The sequence below is a fragment of the Juglans microcarpa x Juglans regia genome, chromosome 7D (assembly GCF_004785595.1).
Source record: "Juglans microcarpa x Juglans regia isolate MS1-56 chromosome 7D, Jm3101_v1.0, whole genome shotgun sequence".
Taxonomy (NCBI): domain Eukaryota; kingdom Viridiplantae; phylum Streptophyta; class Magnoliopsida; order Fagales; family Juglandaceae; genus Juglans; species Juglans microcarpa x Juglans regia.
The window spans coordinates 23,379,265-23,400,469 of record NC_054606.1 but is presented as its reverse complement, the minus strand read 5'-3'; the positions used below and the strand labels follow the sequence as shown (position 1 = coordinate 23,400,469).

General features: G+C 34.8%; 2 protein-coding genes across 2 annotated transcripts; one reads left to right on the top strand and one right to left on the bottom strand.

The window, feature by feature from the left end:
* Positions 1-17: 17 nt before the first annotated feature.
* Positions 18-3,569, bottom strand: LOC121238840 (putative pentatricopeptide repeat-containing protein At5g59200, chloroplastic). Its single transcript, XM_041135893.1, has one exon. It carries the CDS (start codon positions 3,219-3,221, stop codon positions 642-644), a length of 2,580 nt encoding a protein of 859 aa, XP_040991827.1. The 5' UTR covers positions 3,222-3,569; the 3' UTR covers positions 18-641.
* An 8,031-nt stretch (positions 3,570-11,600) lies between these two features.
* On the top strand, positions 11,601-12,005 carry LOC121238221 (cyclin-dependent protein kinase inhibitor SMR9-like). Its single transcript, XM_041135052.1, has one exon. The coding sequence runs from the start codon at positions 11,601-11,603 to the stop codon at positions 12,003-12,005; it is 405 nt and encodes a 134-aa protein (XP_040990986.1).
* The last annotated feature ends 9,200 nt before the right edge of the window (positions 12,006-21,205 follow it).

The following is a 21,205-nucleotide window of genomic DNA, read 5'->3' as shown; positions in this document are numbered from 1 at the left end:
ACGTTTGACCATTCTGATTCATCTGAAAGCTTCTCAACCTGGTATGACAATTATATACATATATATAGATCACTAATGACATTCATGTAATCCAGAATACTAATGTCATTAACGCATGTTGCTTATTTTTTAGCACCTTTGTTGGTCTCTTGTTGCAACTCTGAGATGAAGCGCTCTAATGACACTTGTTACTGAGTTCTCCGTTGAATGACAGCATGAAAAAAATTGATGCCATCAATGCTCCATCATATATGCAGTGTTGTTCCAATACATTTTAGACGGGCGGATAGCCAACCTCTTGGATTGCTTCTCACTCCTTTCCCCTGGTTCCAGGCTGATGCTAATAAGAATATCAGTCTAGCAAGATTTTCTTCTGTTTTAACAACATTGCAGGAAGTACCAGAAATCCTGTAAAAGATTCTTGTCCATTCTTTATCCTGTTCTAGTGATATTCCTTGCATGAGGGTACCCTGAAAATGAAAAAGGGTTTGTCCCTAACATTGCTCCATTCCCGAATTCCCAACTGCATCAAAAGCCACATGAGCTAAATAAGGAGTAATCAAAATCCTTTTGATTCTCGAGATCATAATAGGGGTAGATGTAGGACCCCCCGAGTTGATCAGCTGAAATGCAGAAACAACTCATCCATATTCGCCTTCACCATGTGAAATCAAACAAAGATCCGGAACATATCCATTTTCTTTGATCAAGGACAATAAAGAATTTAAATTTTCATAAATTTTCTCTGATTGAGGGTGTGAGACGTCGCTGGCAGTAAAATAGTGGGGCTGACTTCTAACAACAATCCAACTAAATCCCGGAGGCTTATTTAAACCCTTCTCTCTGAGCCATGTTCTTATGTGTCTAACCTCCGACCAACGACCTACTGCAGCATAGATATTAGATAGCAAAATATAATTCCCTGGATTCATGGGTTCTAACTCAATAAGTTTTTCAAAAATGTTTTCAGCTAGCTTAATATCAGAATTAACTCGACAAGCACTGAGCAAAGCTCTCCACACCGATGCATCTGGTTTGATGGGCATTGATTCAATAAACTCTCTAGCTTCATCTAAGCGGCCTCCACGACCAAGCAGATCAACCACGCAACCATAGTGAACAAGCTCAGGTTCTATCTTAAAATCCTGCACCATGGAATGAAAAAGCTCCAATCCCTTCTCTATAAAACCTGAATGGCTGCAGGCAGATATAACAGACAAAAATGTTGCTCCATTTGGGGTATAACCATCTTCTAGCATTTGCAAGAAGGAATGAATAGCATCATATCCACGACCATGCATACGATATCCATTTATCATGGCATTCCATGCAATACTATTTCTCCTTGGTAAAGTTTCGAAGATATATTTAGCACTTTGCATGCTACCACATCTTGCATACATCATTATAAAAGCATTTGCAAGAGACAGATTGAAACCAAAATAGGAGTCCCTTCTAGTTACATAAGCATGCAAGCATTTGCCTTGAGGCAGATTGGCAAGGTCTGTACATGATGAGAGAACACTCATAATCGTAAGAGAGTTTGGTTCCACTTCCGAAATCATATGATTAAAGAGGTATAGAGCTTTGATAGCTTGGTTGTCATTAATATAACCAGTGATCATTGCATTCCATGAGATCAAGTCTCGTTTGGGACAGCCGTCAAATAAAGTCCTAGCCGATGCTTCATCACCAGATTTCATGTACATGTCTGTAAGAGCAGTGTTCAAAGATAAGTTTATCTCAATAGCATGTTTAACCACAAAGCCATGAATTGATCGCCCAATATTCAGACAAGTTTCATCATCACAAGTAGCAAGGATAGATATAATCGTGTAAGGATTAGGTTTGAATTCTGATTCTCGCATCAACCCAAAGAGTTTCCATGCTTCACTCCTCATTTTGTTATGCGCCAATGCCAAGATCAATGTGTTCCATGAGATTATATCTGAATCACTTAACTTGGCAAAAACCTTCTGAACAGCTCCCACGCAATTTAGCTCAGTATACATACTTAGCAACGCATTTCCTAGAGAAACATCCATCTTCATCCCGCTCTTGGTTGCATGAGCATGCAAACTTTTACCCTTTCGCAAGCCATCAGCTAACTTTGAACAAGAAGAAAGCATAGTAACAATTGTTCTTTCATCTTCTTTAATGCCTTTAGTTCTCATACTGCTAAACAAACTTAGGGCTTCCTCAAAATCCCCAAAGTTGATATATGCAGAGATCATAGAATTCCACAAAGCAACATCACGAGCAGGGGTACCACCAAACAATTTGTAGGCTGAATCTAAACTTCCATTTTCACTGTACATAGTAAGCAGTGCATTGATAACATACAAATCATTCGCATATTTCAACTTAATAGCCATTTGGTGAATCTGCATACCCAATCCGAGATATCCAAGTTCCGCACAAGCTTGGATACAACCCAACGTTGTAACAGAATCAAAATGAACTCCATCCATAAGCATCGACAAGAAAAGCTTTAAAGCTTCCAAATAATCCCCAACATCAACATACCCATTAATCATTGCATTCCAACTCACGATGCTCCTCACAACCATTAAATCAAAGACAAGACGCGAAATTCTAGCATCAAATCTAAGATAAAACCCAATCAAAGCAGTGCCCACATGGGGATTCAAATCAAGCAGTCCATTCCTCAAACAATAACCATGCATCTCTTGTCCTAGTCTCAATTCCAAAACCTCCTCACACGCCAAAAGCAATGCTACCACAGTACGTGAGTTGGGTCTGAAGCCCCCCCTTTCCATCTCTCTAAACAACAAAATCGCCTCCTCATGATAACGACACCCCACATACCCAGAAATCAACGCGTTCCACGAAACCACATCTTTCTCACCCATTTCGTCGAATACTTTACGAGCTTCTTCGATCAACCCGCATTTGCAATAGAAATCAACCAGAGCGGTCCCGACTCGGACATCTCGGATCAAAATGGTGCCCCGAATACTGGAGTGTATGCTCTTGCCACTCTCGACGGCATTTAACCTTGAACACGCCTTAAGAACGAGAGGTAAAGTGTCACTGTCGGCGGCTATGCCCAGAGATGCCATTTGGGTATAAGTAGTGAGAATGGAAAGATCATCTTTCAGCTTCGTGCGGTGCTTAATGATTGAATTCCATTCCTTTGGGTGGTTTCGTTTGGGTGTGAGAGGGACTTCTCGGAGGCTCAGAGTTACAGGCAGTTCCATTTGTGTGACAATTGGGAAGTCCAACACGTTATGTTTGGATCTCACGTCGACCCTTCAATAAAAGTGAAAAATATAATTAAGAAACGACATCGTTTATCTCGTCGCCTTCCCTACACCCTTAACAAGATACCCATCTCAATCTATGCACAAGGAATTCCCCATTTTCTTCATGCTCTCAAGACGCACAGATTGTGGAGTGCGATTAAGGGAAAAAAATCCAAGTGGGTTCTCTCTGTGGAGCATATTATCGAACACATGTTACACACAGATTAAGACACTATCTTGTTCAAATTCCTCGTCATTTATTATTTTCTTCCATTTTCTTGCATTTAGATTCAGCTTCAAGTTCAGATTCCTCCCCCTCTACTCTCTCACTCGTACACACAGGGCCTGATTTATTTGTTTGGATCATTACTATTACTATTACTATTATTTTCTTGAACGAAATTGCTCTGTGAGTATCTGCTGCACACTTTTTTTTTTTCCCCTTCTCAGGGTATCTGTTCCAAACTAGGAATTTTGAAGAATTGGGCCATTGGTGAACTTTTGAATGCTTTTGTAACAAACTCAGTCGCTAAATTCATTTGGGATAGATATTTCGTGGGTGTTGTGAGAAGTTGAGGTGCAAAACATGTAGATGCAGCAGAATTGATGGGGTTCTTTTTTTTTTTTTTTTTTTTTAATGAAGAGTGCTGATTGAGTGTTGAATAAATTTTTTTTATCCTGTTTCCAAGATTGGAAATGGAGAGGAATGGTTGAGCGACACAATTGATCTTGTGGGGAAGATAATGTTCTGAGATCAATTTATTAAAGATTTCGACACTAAAAAGAAGTGAACCCTTGGTGGTAGAGCCAGAGGCACCAGACAACATGTTCGGGGTCCTCTCCTCCAATTAAAACATGAAGATGATGTTCTTCTCTGCGTACTTAGATTACAAAATCCAGTCAAATTCAGGGGGAAGCAGATAATTTTTTGAGCCAAAAGAATGTGAGGCTGGTGGCTACATATTTAATGGACCTAATGGTATTAGATACCGATACTAATATTCCAGAGAGCCTGCTAGATGGCAGAGTGTTAGACATTGGACTATATTAATCTATGAATAATTCTACGTACAATCGTGAAATACGTAAATACTGCGTAATTCACGGCGATTACACGGATCTCATATTTTATTCACTTTTTTTAAAGTGATTACGTAGTAGTTGCACAATTCACGGTTGTAAATATCTTTTCTCTTAATCTATTATCCTACCCAAATGGTAACTTACAGTGGAGCCAGATGTGGAAACGTATTTTTCCCATTGACATTGGTGCACTATGTGGAAACGTATCTAAGGTTGTAATCCTACAAAGGATTAAGGTGTCTCAAATGGAACCTTTTTCTTCTTTTCTCAGAGAATATCAGAGAAAGGGGGCGCCATGGTTCAGGAGTATTGAATTGTTATCTGTATATTCTTGGCATCTAAAAAAAAAACTACATGAGAATATGCGGTGGAGCATTGCAATGTCGTGTACTGTGATAGGTTATTTCATTGGTATGGATTTGATTTAGTATAATTTTTCAAATATTTTGTTGTTTCACCCTGAAAGTCATGATTTCTGGGCAGGTTTTGGTTATTATAACTCCCATCTTTCTTTGATTTATAACAATAGTATGGTCCAGTAACCTGAGAAACTCTTTACCATGATCATGTTCATGTTCTTCCAATTAAATCTGAAGTCTATAACCTCTTCTGTTTCCTCCTTGATATTGTTGGCCAACAGATCTACGTACGACAGACCTAACTTCCAATTCAGGTATATAAATACCAACTCTTCCCCTACTAAATATTAGTGCAGTACTGTACGTAACTTATGTTTCGGGTGCACAATAATCATAGATGCATGGACTGCATTTTCAGGGAGTTAAACTTTAAAGCAGGCTTTGTTCTTGTTTATACTCCTCCCCTCTCAACCTAGTTAGCTTGTTGAAAACAATAAGATGTTGAAGATGCATTTCATGATTGAGGGAGATGACAATATCAGGAGAATGTGAAAACATAAAGGGCGAGTACATTAATACAGTAGAAATAAGCAAGCTAGGCACTGAACCTCACTACTAGATCAACTTAGGCCGTGAAGGTTTAGAATGATATATACTTACAAAAAAGCATCGTTCTGAGGCACCATTCACCTGAGCATATGGTTGCTTAGAGCACCAGCATCGGTCTCATCAAAAGAGAGTTTTTATCAAAATTTGGTGATTTGAGGATAAAAATGCTGGCATTGGATTCAGTATACTATCAAAACTCAAGCTTTGAGCTACATTACCTTCATCTTCATCTCTATATTTGAAGACATACTATTCATTCTCTATTCCTATTATTTTATTATAAAATATATTTCTTATATTTCATATAATTTGTGTAATATAATTCTTTCATCTTTTCTTTTGAGTACCTTTTTTACTAACACTACTGTATGGTGGTTTTATTTTCTGGTCATATTAATGTATATATGGTTAGTGTAATTGTAAAATATGAAAAAAAATTAAAAATATTATTATTAAAAAATAATATTATATTATTATTTTGATGAATCTAATGGCTAATCCAATGTGTGGTTATGGATAAAGAAGTTTTGAATTTATGAAAAACATGTACTTTTCATCAAATTTTAAAAATGAATTTGATGAAACCAATACTAATACTCTTAGACCTCAAGTTTTATTTACAATGCAACTCCTTTTACCTATGTCAACTCATCTCCACCTTTCCCTATTGTCTGACTTTGCAGTCTTCCATTTGAATGCATGGAAACTGATGGGTGAGTTCCATTGTTTGGACATGATAGCTTATATTCTTTTTGTCTATACCAGTGGCAAGTTCAATTGGGAAGTATTCTTTTTCTTTGGGTATATATCCTCTCCAAGTTGATTTTTCCCTTCAAAGGAATAGGGACCTTTATGGATAGCTGGATTTACATGAATATTCCTCATTTAAAATGACTCAGCTGTTTAGCAGATCTGTTTTGTTGTACTTATTATATTCCTCAATTCAAAAATCATTTTGTTGAAATCAGCTAGCTGTACTTGGCAGCAGCTTCTCATTATTTTAAAAGGTCAACTTTGTGCTAGCCTTTCAGTGCCAATTTCAGCCTGCTCAGACTAGTTAGTAATTAGTTTGTCATTCAAACATATATACAGGGGCTGCTGAGTACATCATTTAAGGGCATGTATTTGTCATCTCTTCCCATTCCGTCTCATTTCTTACTCAATCATCACTTAAATATAAATATTTTTAAATTAATCATTACAATTTTTTCAAACTTTTAGATAAAAAATAAAAAATAATTCAACTTTTTAAAATCTCAAAATAAAAATAATATTATTACAATATTTTAACTTTATAATATTTTTTATTCAACTTTTTATCTCTCATTTCTTAAAACTCAAAAAATACTTAACTCAAACTATCTTACTATTATTCACAAACCATCTTACTACTATTCAAAAAATTATCATCTCATCTCATTCTCTAAACATGTCCTAAAAGTCATAGTCTTGTAGATCTAGACACATAAATAAATAAAGAGTTTTGCTACTCATCATCCCCATACACTACACATCAAATTTATAATTTCTATTTTTTTTATTTTTTTGTTTTATTATTCCTAAACTAATTGAGTTCTTCTATTCATCATTCATATACCATACATTTGGTAAGAGAAAAAAATAAAAGAAAAATTTGTGTGATATGAGAATGATGAGTAGAATGAGTAGAATTTTTCATAAATAAATGTGTGGCATATAAAGTAACCAATGAGACAAGCAAAACATGAAGGTGTCAAAAGGACTAGCTAGAAAGGCCATTTTGGAGAAGGAAAAATCTAATTGTAAGCGATTATACGCACTAATACGCGCATCCATTCAATATGATTGGTTATAAAGTATATTTTATTGAAAATAGTACTAATTTAAATTTAGAATATAAAAGCAACAATATTAATATGCAAATTGATATGTAAACTTATTTATACATAGCAAAACTCGATGGAGGATACCTCTATGTCTATGTATATACACATGATATATATTATGAGTAAGGTGGTACTGAAATTTATAATTGAAATATTTCTCTCTAATTTAATTTTTGACCAACCTGATAATTGGTTTAATTAAAGAGAGATAGATACAATATTAAATATTTCTGGATAGTTCTATAGATACAGCATTAAATATTGTAGGATCATTCACATGTTGTCTGATCTATCCCTCTAATCTAGAATTGAGCTATCTAATTAGATAACAAAAACGATATCACTAGTTAAGTCCCATTAAAAAAAATTATTAATAAAGTAAAAATAATCTAAATTTAGGTCTATTGAGCTGATACTGTTGTCTGATCATGATTTGAAATAAAAATCACATGAAAAGAACCAAATTAAAAAGAACAAAAAAAAAAAAAAAAAAGAACTTGGTGATGAAGCTACAGCATTGACCCATGTTTATCCAAGCGAAGCTGATCACACAGTCACAAAACACTTCAACATGCATGGTGTGACATTTTGTCAACTTGTGGTCGATGAAAGATCAGCCACGTGCAAAAATAGTGAACCCTTTGGGAATCCCATGAAGAGTGTCTGCAATTTTGGAACAAAAGGTTGACAGAGTGGAAAAACAAAGGGATCATCACGCCAAACCATGCATGCATAAATGAAAGAAAAACGTCTGACCAGGCGAAGCTAAGAAATAGGGATAACTTTTTTATTTTCTTGGCAGGAAATTAAAGGGCTGACTGACACAAACAATTAACAATATTAATAATAATTAATTATTGAGTAAATGAAATCCTTGATAAATAAATGAGAATCTTAACCATATATATATATATATATATATATACATACATACTAGTAAGGAGGCTAGCTCGTACGTAGTGTCCGGTTGGAGGGAAAAAAAATCTATACAAAAAAAAAATCTCTTTGCAAAAGTATAGAATAATAACAATCCATTAATTAAATCAAAGTTCTTTAAAAGTAGATTATAAACAACACTTAATTAAAAACATCATTATTTATATAAATGGGCCAACATACAAAATCATCATTCAATTAACAAGTTCATGAGAGTTGCATATTTAAAATCACTAAGTTTATAAACACAATTTTTTACATAAATATTATCAAGTTTATAAGCAACATAATAATAATAATAATAATGCATGTTAAAGTTACAATCAAATATAATTGTTCAATATATGCATGGTAGCATGCGTATAATGTCGTACGGTATGTAGTAACTAAAAGTTAACAAATCTAAATTTGTTTGTTCAATAAAAGAGCCAGATAGAAATAAGATTAGTGAGTCGTGTAGTATAGGTCAGATTAATAAACCAATCGACGCTGCAAATGGCGATCTACAGGGCAGGGTAAAAATGATAGAAATGTATATAAAATAGAGATCAAGTAATAATGCAATATTAAATAAATAATTTGGTTTCACTCACCAAGTACGTGTATGCTAGCTAGCTAGTTGCATGATTTGATCGTCACCACATGATATACATAATTACATGCTAGCTAGCTAGCTTTTTCTAATTTAATTTGGACTATTCTCCATAAATATATACATGATAACATAGCTAGCATTATTCCTAACATGACATACTATTCACTAGCTGCAATTTTCAAAAAAAAAAAAAAAGTGGCTCTACAGCCACCGCTACTTTGTTGAGAGCTCTTGCTAGTGTATTTCATTTTTTTTTTTTTGCTTTTTTTCACATGCATTTTTTTAACATTTTTCAAAATTTTTTTTTTAAAATAGACAACATCATTAAAAAATATTTCTTTAATTATCAAATAAAAAAATCCAAAGGGAGGCAGCAGGAAGACTAATATTTTCCAAAAGCAATTGTGTCTGCCTAGTATATATATACGTATGAGCTTATGTGACTATGTCATACTGCACACACGCCAACCTGTCAGGGTCATTTTTTGTCAATACACTAAAAGAGTTTAAAACCTTTAGGAGATGAGAAAATATATTTACAATTGTGAATTGTGCAACCGTCGCGTAATCTTTTTGAAAAAATTGAATAAAACATAGGACCCACATAAAAAATTTAATTTTTTAATAGTAGACCCCACTCTTTTTCAAAGAGATTACGCGACGTTTACACACTTCACAGTTGTATGTAGAATTACTCTTGGAAGATACTACATGGCAAATGATTTTTAATGGAAATTCTTGTAATTATAGTAAGCTATTTATATACTTTTTTGTAAAATTGAAGACCTAAAAGGGCACAATTGTAATAATAGTCAGTTACATAGGGGTATATGCAGAATAAAAAGTGTCTAAAGAAAATACTATTCATTACTGTTTATCATACTGTTCATATGAGGATAGACGCTTTTAAGATATAGGAGATATATGAAAAAAATATTTGTAACTGTAAATTGTGTAACCACTGCGTAATCGTTTTGAAAAAAATAAATAAAATATGGGATTCACATGAAAAAAATTAAATTTTTAATAGTAGATCTCACTTTTTTTCAAAGTGATTCTACGGCATTTACACATTTTACAGTTGTATGTAAAATTATTATATATATATATATAGGCAACCACTTCCTCGGGCAGCAGCAGACCTGCCCTAATTACTAATATTCCTAACCTATGCAATCCTATAATGCACAAGAATGTTTAATTCATTTTCTGATCTTCTTCTAAAACTTTGCTTTATTTTGTTTGTTAGTGATGGTAGATCCCATTGTGTTAGAAATTTTTTTACTCACAGGCTTACTTATTATTATATTCAAACATTGTATTAATGAAAAAACTTATGACATCAGCAAACGGAAAATATATAATTTTTTTTTATAACTAGTGTGATTTTATAATAAATGTACAGTACCTTATTTTTTTAATGGTGACTCTTAACTTTTTTTCAAATTGAATATGCAGAAACTGCACACTATAAAAGTATTGTAAATTAACTTATAAGTAGCATAACTTATTAAATTGTAGTTCCACTTCCTTAGCATAACATACATATATATATATATATATATGTGTGTGTGGCCTGATGGCATAACACTCAAATCTTTAAAATGGAGGTTTTCGGCTTGACTCCGTCCCAACAAAAAAGAAAAAGAAAAAAAGAAAAGAAAATACAAGATCTGTGAAGTACTAATTTTAACCCCCTCCCCCACAACCAAAAAAAAAAAAAAGAAAATAATCATTTTAGTGTCACAAAATCATTATTATTTGATTAAAATTATAAACTAAAGTTACACTTATAATCATTTCACTCTGAGTGAGTTATTGATACAAATATAGTACTACATATGCTTGCAGTGAAAAAAACCTAAAAAGAAAAGAAAATAGAAAATATCTCTCTCTCTCTGTTGAGGGCAGCAGGCCGGGCAGACTGACCGGATTTTCAATCCCTAAGCGATACATAAGTTCTAGCACAAAAGTGTACGTGAATTTATGCTAAAAAAGTTGGGAAAATACCTTGATTACTGCTAATTCTTGCACGGGCAGCGGGCAAGGCGCCCCTGGCCACAATAATATATTATTATTCCTAATCACTTATAATAATATTATTATTCTTCCTAATCCCTAGGATCCATAGAAATTTGAACTAGCCTCTCTCCCTCTCTCAGTGCTCTGGGCATTGCTTAGGGCAGCGGGCAGACCTGCCCAGATTATCCCTCATAAATATAAGACATAACTAGTTCTCAAGTTTTGTAGGGTTTAATTAGGGTTTCCCAGGCCTTGTACTGATCGAAGAGGTTCATTGCTTCTTAGGTTAATCTTTAGGCTAGAGGTAAGTTGCTCTTTTCCCTTTAATTTTTTAGGTTTCTGGAAAGATTGCTGCTAGTCATGATCATGATTTTATCAAGGTTAATTTATGTAGAGTTCTTCTGATGCTCTTAGGTTATGCTATTGCTCATAAAAGTTTTTCTGGGTTCATCTTCTCCTGGCCTCCTAGACTAGAAAACCTGATCCTTCTGCGCTTTGGCAATTCAAAAGTGCAGTAACTCTATCTATTTAGTGGGTTCTTTTCCTGGAGTAGTTTGAGGCCGAGAAAAAAAGTGTTAGTTTCTAAAGGATTGTAATTGGTTACTAAGCTTTTTCTATCACTTTCCAGTCAAATTTAGTAGCTTTGAAGTACTCTGGCCAATAGGGTTTTTTCTGGTGTTAGTTTGTGTTTTGGAGACCTTCCTTCTGATCTAACCTTTGGTAAAAGGTTCCAGTAGCGCCTTAATCACTCCTGCCAGATTCAGTACATGCTGTGACTGTGATTTGTTCTACTTCACTGCTCTTCAAGTACTACCAAATCCGGTAGAGAGAGAATTAAGCTTTTATCACCCTTTATCTGTTTCAAATGGCTCCATCTCCAACTGGAAGAACAAGAACAAGGCCAACAAGAAAGACAAGAAGAAAGCATTTCAAGAAGCGGCAGCTTGTACAGTACTCCAAGAGCAATCAAGAAGAAGCATCGAGAAGTTTGCCTTCGAACTCTTCGACCACAAGCTGCAATGATTTTTCAAAGATCGGCGACATAGATCATTTTGATCAGGGCGTTCATCATGAAGTCCCCTCAAGCGGCTGCTCTACTCCAAAAGCTCAGAGATTCAGAATACCAGAGATGTCAACATGCCCACCAGCACCCAGGAAGCAAAGAGCTGTAGTTTCGAATTGCTCCTTGCAAAGATCCCCGATTCCATTCTTTGCTCCTCCAGACTTAGAGCTCTTCTTTTTCTTTGCACTCCAAGATATTTCGGTTTGATCGATGTGTGTTTATAGAATATAAAAAAAGATCATTTCACTAATTTAAAGAAATGGTCTTGATCTGGATCATCTATCATATTAGTTTTTAATTCGATCGTGGCTTTTTCCATCTGATCGTTGAAGTATAGTGTGAGAACTTGGGATTTTGATTTGGGTGATGATCATCTTAGGAAGCATTTGTTAGCTTTCCCCCCACTTTGATACTGTTTTAGTTGGGTTTCAAATTGTAGGGTACACTAATCACTAAATTTAGCTGGTTTAGTCCAACTAAATTTAGCCATTTTATACCTACTTTCCCTTTTGTTTATTTATTCCTCTTTATATGTTTTCTGACATGGTCGAGAGTTTGGTGAGTACTGCAATGTAATGGGTGGATCTGAGGTTTGTGAGTGACATGTTTTGCTTGCAATAATACCTGCTTTTGTTTGTTGATCATGAGTCAACCTGGAATATATAGTTTAATTAAGGCATAGACCTTCTTTTTATGTGTAAACCCTTCTTTTACGTACTATCATTATTCTTTCTTCTTTGCACTAATTGGTAGCTAGGCTAAATGATTATGTCCTGCTCTATAATCCTTCCTCAACAAATAATTGTAAATTTACATTTTTCATAAGGATCCAAGACTCCCAATCTCTATATTTAACACTCTCCAAAATAAAAATATAGAGTTCATGTTCGAAATAATAACATCTGCTTTGATATCATATTAAATCACTGCTTGTCTAGAAAAATCGAGCGAGCAGCCTATAAATAAAATCCCACTAATCAGTAATCATACAGCAGGACCATTAATGTTTATTTAAGAGAATTAATTACACTCGATTAGTGGCTTAAAATTTCAAACAGAGGGCCCCCTAAACAGCTAATCATGTCCCTCCCCATGCATTACGATGTGAAACAATGTTCTCTTGCCCATAAAAAGATCACTTCCAGAAAAGGTCTGCATAAGCGCGGTGCCCCGTATATATTCTGTTTCCCCATGGCGATGGAAATTGGAATGCTAAATTCAGATAAAATTTTCTTGGGATTTTGGCCACCAGACAAAGTTTCGAGTGCAAATATCAAAGACACATCTGCATGCAGGACGGATTTAGATAGAATATGATCAACTTTTGCTTTTGGAGTGAGTAGTACACATGCAAAAGTGTGGGAGGGGGATTAATCGTAGCAGGGCATGCAGGGTACTGTGTGTTTATTTTTCTTTTCTTTTCTTTTTGAAAAATGCAGATTGTATTATGCTGTCAGATCTGCTGTGCCTGGGTCTCTGAGCTGAGCCCAGCATCTATAAGAGCATCCAATGAACAAACTCTCGTGCGGGTTATGATCCTTGTTTTCACCTTTGAGAATCTCGAGAAATTTCTCATCATTTTTTTTTAGTTTTTACTGACTTTGGTACCATGTACTTCCTTCCAATCTGGTGAACTCAATTTGATTTGGGCACTCGTGCATTATTATTGGGGTGGACGCTTAGATTTTCTTTTTCTATTCAAGAAAGATTTGATCTAAAAGAATTATAAAAAATAAATTTATAAAATGATATTTACAGTCATAGAATGTATAAATACCGCGTAATTTATTTGAAGAAAATAAAGATATACAGGATCTACATGAAAAAAATTAATTTTTTAATAGTAAACGTATTTTTTTTAAAATGATTGTGTGGTGCTTGCACACTCCACGATTATATATAGATTACATTACTCACTATTTAATATACCATTTCAAATCTACTTCAATTCATATCAATTTATAAATTTATTTTTGTACGTTCTTGAAAGTGAAAATTTATGCGATCATGTGATCAATTATATAGTTAGAATTGAAATGAATCATTGTTAGTTATTTTCTAATATAATTGATATAATTAAGAATTAACAACAACATAAGGCTTTGTTCCTTCTTAATTAATTAATATAGTTTTCATCTCATTTTTTTAGGCAAAAAACAACCTTTTGTTTATTTTTAGCCAAACTAGTGTACTATTAGCTAGTGCACTAATTCATGCGAGACATCATTAGTGGGAACATATGATCACTGTAGTGTACTTAATTAACATATTCTGAATTGACTAATTAAAAGTGGTGAATGTTAGTGGCTAAAAGCAAATGGCTTGCTTGCATCTTTGAATATCAATCTCATCAGCTGGATGCAGGAACTTTTTTGGGAATGTTTAATTTTCAGAAATTAAGAATATTGTGAACACGATTTGCATTCATTACATGATATTGATCGATCATCTGATCATGATCTTCTGATTATATTAGATCATGATGGGTTCACTTTCCCTTATAATTAATCACATAATTCTTTTCCACAATATTATTAATTGTACTGGTCCCCTCAATTCTTAGGCATGATCATAATATATATGTCTGCATATATCATTCGCTAGCTTCTTTAAACTAGCTAGGATTTCATTCATTGGCATTTCATGAGCATATATCTTTCGTATAGATTTATAAGTTCTGCGTATTCTTTTTAAAAAAAAATAGATAAATTTAAAATTCATATAAGAAAACTATTTTTTCATAATAGACCTCACTTTTTTTTAAAATAATATATATGATCGATTTGTGCACTCTAAAACTATATATATATATATATATATATTATCAAGAAAAATGTTAAAATGTATGGCATCCCTCTCAAATCAAGAGCTGGAAGCTCATGAAGAACATATATATACATCATATAACATGTATGTTCGTGTGTTTACATGTATGTATGTATGGACATATGATAGATAGAGGGAGAGAGAGACAATAATGGGAGGGGAACATTGGAATGCGGGAGATAAAATGAATGATGTCTGTCGAATTAATAATTAAGTAATACTGCTATAGGAAATTGCATATGGATTGATGTCTCTCCTAAAGTAATTAAAGAGCTTCTTTTTCAATTCCAATGATGTAACATCTAATCCATCAAATACCCACTTTTCTTAAAGTGAATTTATTAATATCAGCATTCATAACTTTTCTAGAATCCGAGGTTGCCTCCATTTCCTTCACAAAGCCTACTACTATATCATCTTCTTTTGCTTTTGGGTCAAACTACTTACAGCAACATGACTAATTTGTCTTTTTCCATGGTTATTTCATTTCATTTTCTGTACAAACATATATGTGGTTAATTTTTTTTTTTGTTTAATTTAATTTTTTTTTATTTATTCCCTTACATTTCATATTATTTTAGATACTCATTGTAAAAAGGAGAAAAAAATACGGTAGAATGTTGTTTTTAATATATTTTTTATTTTTTCAAATTTAAATTATTATTTATTCAAATGATAAACGAATGAAATCATTTGAAATGTATTATATTATTATAAAGTAAACCATGCTACCCTTTTATTAGTGATTAATCTTGTGTGGAACTAAAATTCCACATGAGAAATTAATTTACTGAGATAAATAATCTTTCAAAAAAATGGAGCGTACATTTGCATTTTCATTTCCTATTATTGTCTCTTTATTATTATTTTTTTCCCTTCTTTCCTGTTATTTCTTATTATGTCTCGTTTGGTTATGCAGTTCAGATGAAATGAGATGAGATGTTTTATTGAAAATTGAATAAAATATTGTTATAATATAATTTTTTAATATAAATTTTTGTTTTAGGATTTTTTTATTATATTTTATGTAAAAATTTAAAAAAATTATAATAATTATATAAGATAAAATAGTTTAATTTTATATAACTAAACTAGCCCTAAAAGACTTCACCTAAAGATAAAGAATCCCAGGCTTGGCTTTGCTAATTTGAAGGGTACTAGTACGTTAAAAGATTCACAATAAAAAAAGATATTCTTCCTTTTGTCATTTTTCTTTGTTTCTTTCTCTCTTATTTATTTATTTATTTTAATCTTCTCCAAACTTGCAAATTAATATTAATCTTAGTTATATTATAAAAGAGCATAATAGAATGTTGATGTAGACCAATTATTTTGTATCTATTGTAGAGCCACTGAGCTATAAATATGTGTAGATATTATCTAAATTGTATACGGAAAATCAGTAATACTGAAATGAGGATTTAATTTAATATTTCTTTATTCAGAACTTCTGTCAAATATCTTCTCCCTCTCTCTGTGTTACCGTGCTTCAATATGGTTTCAAAGAGCTACTAAGGCCAACGCCTACCCTTTTCTTTTTTTGATTCTTTTTTTTTTCTAGCCTGTGTCTTCTTATCTCTAGACTCCTCCATAGCGTTCGTAATTCCTCCCCCTTCCCATTTTACTTCCTCCATTATCACCACTGCTAATCATTTGATTACTATCAAACTCTCCATGGACAATTACCTTCTCTAGAAGGCTCAGATTCTTCAATTTCTTAAAGGAAATCAACTCTACCCCTATGTTGATGGCTCCTTACCATCTCCTCCATCTAAAATCAATGGTACTGTGAACCTAGCTCATAAACAATGGGTTCTACATAACTAGTTGATTATGTCTGCACTTAACTCATCCTTATCAGAGACTGTTCTTGCATAAGTGCTTGAGTGCAACACATCTCATGATATTTGGACGACGTTGCACTGCTTATATGCCGCTCAATCTACGGCTCATATTCTCCAAACCCAATTTCAGCTTGCTATGTTAAAGAAAGGAGCTGAATCAATCAATGCGTATTACCATAAGGACAAATCATTGTCTGCCTCCTTGTCGGCAATAGGACATCCTCTTTCTCAATCCCAGTTTGATGTGTATTTACTTACGGGTTTGGGCTCGGATTATGAGTTGGTGATTTCTTCTATTACCACTCATCCCGAATCTCTCTAAGCTCCCTAGACTTACAGCTACCTGTTAAATCACGAATCCTGCTTAGCCCATCAATACCAATCTCTTCTCTCGGCGTCATACATCTTCGTTAATGCCACTAGTCTATCATTCTATTCTCCCATGGCCGCTAGTCAACTTAACAGAGGTAGAGCTCCTTTTCATGGGGGAGAAGCGGTAAAGGATCTGGGCGTGGGCCAAACATGGCCCAATCCAGTAACTTTGTCTCCTCTCATTTAGACTTTAGGCCCACTTGTCAGGTCTGTCAGAAGATGGGTCACACGGCCCTCTAGTGTTACAATCGTTTCAATCAAACCTACCAGTCTCCACCTCCATCCTTCTTTGCAGCTAATTTTACTTCTCTTCCTCTAGTGGGTCCCTTTCAAATTATTGGTTTCCGACACTGCTGCGACTAATCATTTTACCTCTGATTTTGCAAATTTAAATTTAGACTCTATGTCTTATATTGGCCTTGACCACGTTAGCATCGACGATGGCTCGACACTTCCTATTCAAAACACTAGCTCGGGTCAACTCAACACTGTTCCTGGCAATTATATTCTTCATAAACTTTTGCACGTTGCCTCCATTACAAAAAATCTCTTGTTTGTTCGTCAATTTTGCTTGGATAATGCTGTTTTCTTTGAATTTAACTCCTCTTGTTTCTTTGTGAATGATTTACAAACCAATGAGATGCTTCTTTAGGTCCCGTTAGAGATGGTCTCTATGTCCTTCCACTGCAAGCAAACACTTCCACTCTTCAAGCCTTTATTGGCCAACGCACTTCCACACAAATATGGCATGCTCGCCTCAATCATCCCTCCCCTCATATTACTTCACTTACTCTACATCAGTTTCAACTACTAGTAACAAATAAGTCCACTACTCAAGTAAGTTCAGCTTGCTCTCAAGCTAAAGGTCATGCTCTACCTCATCCACCATCTCCATCTACATCAGACAAACCATTTCAGCTTCTTTTTCTTGATGTTTGGGGTCCCACTCCAATGCTTTCCCCTAATGCTTGTCTCTTTTACTTTCCCATTGTAGACAAATTTTCTAAATACATTTAGTTGTTTTCGCTTCAATCTAAATCTGACGTCTCTAAAATATTTGTCGAGTTTGTGCGTTGTGTTAAAAACACGTTCTTTACAAATATTTTATCCGTTCAATTCGACTGGGCGCCGAGGGGGGGGGGGGAGGAGAGGGGAATCTCGCCCCTTCACAAAATACTACAATCTTGTGGTATTTCACATTGCCTCACCTGTCCATACTCGCACACTCAAAATGGCACTATTGAGCGCATCACATAGTAGAGATTAGCTTGTCTCTCATTGCTCATGCCTCAGTCCCCTTTAAATATTGGTCTAAAGCCTGTCAAACCTCTGTTTTCTTAATTAATCGAATGCCAACTCCCATTCTTAATAATAAATCACCTTTTGAAATGTTGTTTCACACCATTCCGGACTATATGTTCTACCTACAGGCCGAACATATATATCTCATCATGTCACTTTTGATGAAACTGTTTTTCCGTTCTCTACACAGCCCAGTCCAAACACGGCCCAGTCCTCTCTTCTGCAAACAAACATCCTACTTCTTCCAATTCCTATTTTTCCCGCATGGTCCACTTCTCCTTAGGCCCCAATCAACACATGCTGTAGTCCAACTACTAGGCCTCTTAGTCCATGCTTTACCCCTTCAGTTCCACGCCCAACGACCTCTCCAATTCCTATAGAAAACTTGGCCCACAACCCCAGTCAACGCACACCTCAGCCCGATACACCTACCAGCCCACGCCGGCCTTCATCATCTCAAAACATCAACCCTAATATCGCTACTTTCACTTTGCCGCCATCAACCCACATAAACTTACAGTCTATCTCACTCGATGGTCATCACTTGCGTCCTCACTCATCACCAACTCTCTCATCACAACCCACCTCTTCAACCGAATACCATAATTTTTCCTCTCACCCGATGCTCACTCGGACCAAATCTCAATCCCTTTGTCCCCTTATTCGAATTGATGGAACAATTCCTTAGCCCCCTTCCAAACCATCGTCCTCTCTCACTTTCTACTCACAAAATGTTCCAGAAGAACCTTCCTTATTCACTGAGGCGTCTCGTTTTTCCCAACGGAGGGTTGCTATGGCCACCGAATTTGCTGCCTTTTTACAAAACCATACATGGGACTTAGTTCCCTTCTCCACTTCTTTCAATCTTCTGGGTGCTAAATAGGTCTTGAAGTCAAAGCACCAGGCTGATGGTAGTCTTGAGCGCCCCAAGGCGTGCCTTGTTGCCAAGGACTTCCATCAACAGCCCGACCTCGATTATTCTGAGACTTTTAGTCCGGTTGTCAAACCAGTAACTATACGACTCATCCTTTCTCTTGCAGTCACTCGTAACTAGCCGCTGCATCAGTTGGACATCTAGAATGCATTTCTGCATGAGGACCTTAAAGAAGATGTGTACATGCAGCAGCCTCTGGGGTTTGTGAATCCAAACCTTCCCAACCATTTCTGTAAGTTCGATTCAATCTGACATTATTGTTACTGGATCTACATCTGCCTTGATATATGAATTTATTACTGCCTTGAAACCATACTTCCCTGTTAAAGATCTCGGACTATTAGTTATTTTCTATGCATGGAAGTTTTTCAAAACTCATCTGGTCTCTATCTTTCCCAGTCTAAATATGTGTCTGGCCTGCTTATTCAAACAAATATGCATGAGTTTATATCAGTTTCAACCCCTTTATCAGCTTCTGTCAAACTGAATGCTCATGATGAGTCCTATTTTTTAGGACTCTCATCTCTATAGGAGTATTGTTGGAAGTCTCTAATATTTAGCTTTTACTAGGCCTGACATTTCAATTGCAGTAAACAAAGTCTGTCAATACATGCATTACCCACGGCAGCCCTACTGGCAAATCATAAAATGCATCCTTCGATATCTTAATCACACCAAACATTTTGGCTTTCATTTCTATGCTTCTTCTCCTATTAAACTGTCTACAATTTCTGATGTCGACTAGACAGGATGCCCAGATGATCGTAAGTCTGCTGGAGGTCACTACATTTACTTTAGCTCTCATCTTATTTTCTTGGGGCTAAAAAAAAAAAAACAACCCACTATAGCTCGGTCATCTACTGAAGCTGAGTATAATGCTGTGGCAAATGCCACTTGTGAAATTTTATGGTTACAACACTTGTTACAAGAGCTTGGTAATTTTCTTATTGAACCTCCAACATTATGGTGTGATAACTTAGGCGCCACCTATCTCTCGATTAATCATGTATTACATACTCGTACTAAACACATCAAAGTTGATTATCATTTTGTAAGAGATAGAGTGGCTGCCAAAACACTACAAGTCTCTTTTATTTCTAGTAAAGATCAACTTGTTGACATTTTTACTAAGCCTTTGTCCTCAGCTCGTTTTTCATAGTTATGCTCAAGCCTCACTCTCACTCCAGTGTCACTTAAATCATGGGGGATGTTAAGACAATACACAAGGGACCTGCCTCTAGTACTCTCGAGCACAAAGAATCAGTGGTGGCTGCACTCACTCACACAAATGCTTCAGTTGTAGCAAGACTCATGGAGAACAAAAGATCATAACAGAATGCTATGTGAACCAATTATTTTGTATCTATTGTAGAGCCATTGTGCTATAAATATGTGTAGATATTCTCTAAATTGTATACGGGAAATCAGTAATACTGAAATGAGGATTTAATTCAATATTTCTTCATTTAGAGCTTCTGTCAAATATCTTCTTACTCTCTCTGTGTTACCGTGCTTCAATATATTACATACCCAACTTGAATTCTATTAATTTTTTTCCATTAATAAATAAAAAGACTGGTGAGGTTCCTCAAAAATCACTCCAAAGTAGTTAATACAGTGTAAGAAATAAAAATAAGTCTAAAAATTGTATCAAATAATTGGTCCGGTCCCATAATCGGATCAGAGCTAGCTTTTTTGGTTTCTGGTTATATAGGTGTTGAAATTAATTTCAAAGCCACATGGCAAAAACTAGTATAACTTTGAATTCAATTGAATAGCAATTATATATAGCTTAGAATATATTGTTAACAGGAATATTATTTTTTGTAGGCGAAGAAACTTTTCTTATTTGATGAAATGGAGTTTCTCTTCTAACTCAAAGAATGAATGACCAAAAGTAGACAAAGATCATTTGTAAAAGGGAAATACTCTAACCAAAAAGTGATTACACAAAACAATCTCACAAGCTGACATAATTTGATATGATTCGTAAGATTGTAAAGTTCTTTTTATTGTAAAATAAATTTAACGGATCAATCAGATAAAGCCATTAGAGTACTAAAGCAGTATTGTCCCTTCTTTTACTAAACTTTAGCAATACAAATGAAGTTATATATCCTAGCAATCTA

What these genes read in the sequence shown, in the direction of transcription:
- LOC121238840 (XM_041135893.1), bottom strand. Translation starts at nt 3,221, where the DNA reads ATGGAACTGCCTGTAACTCTGAGCCTCCGAGAAGTCCCTCTCACACCC.
- LOC121238221 (XM_041135052.1), top strand. Translation starts at nt 11,601, where the DNA reads ATGGCTCCATCTCCAACTGGAAGAACAAGAACAAGGCCAACAAGAAAG.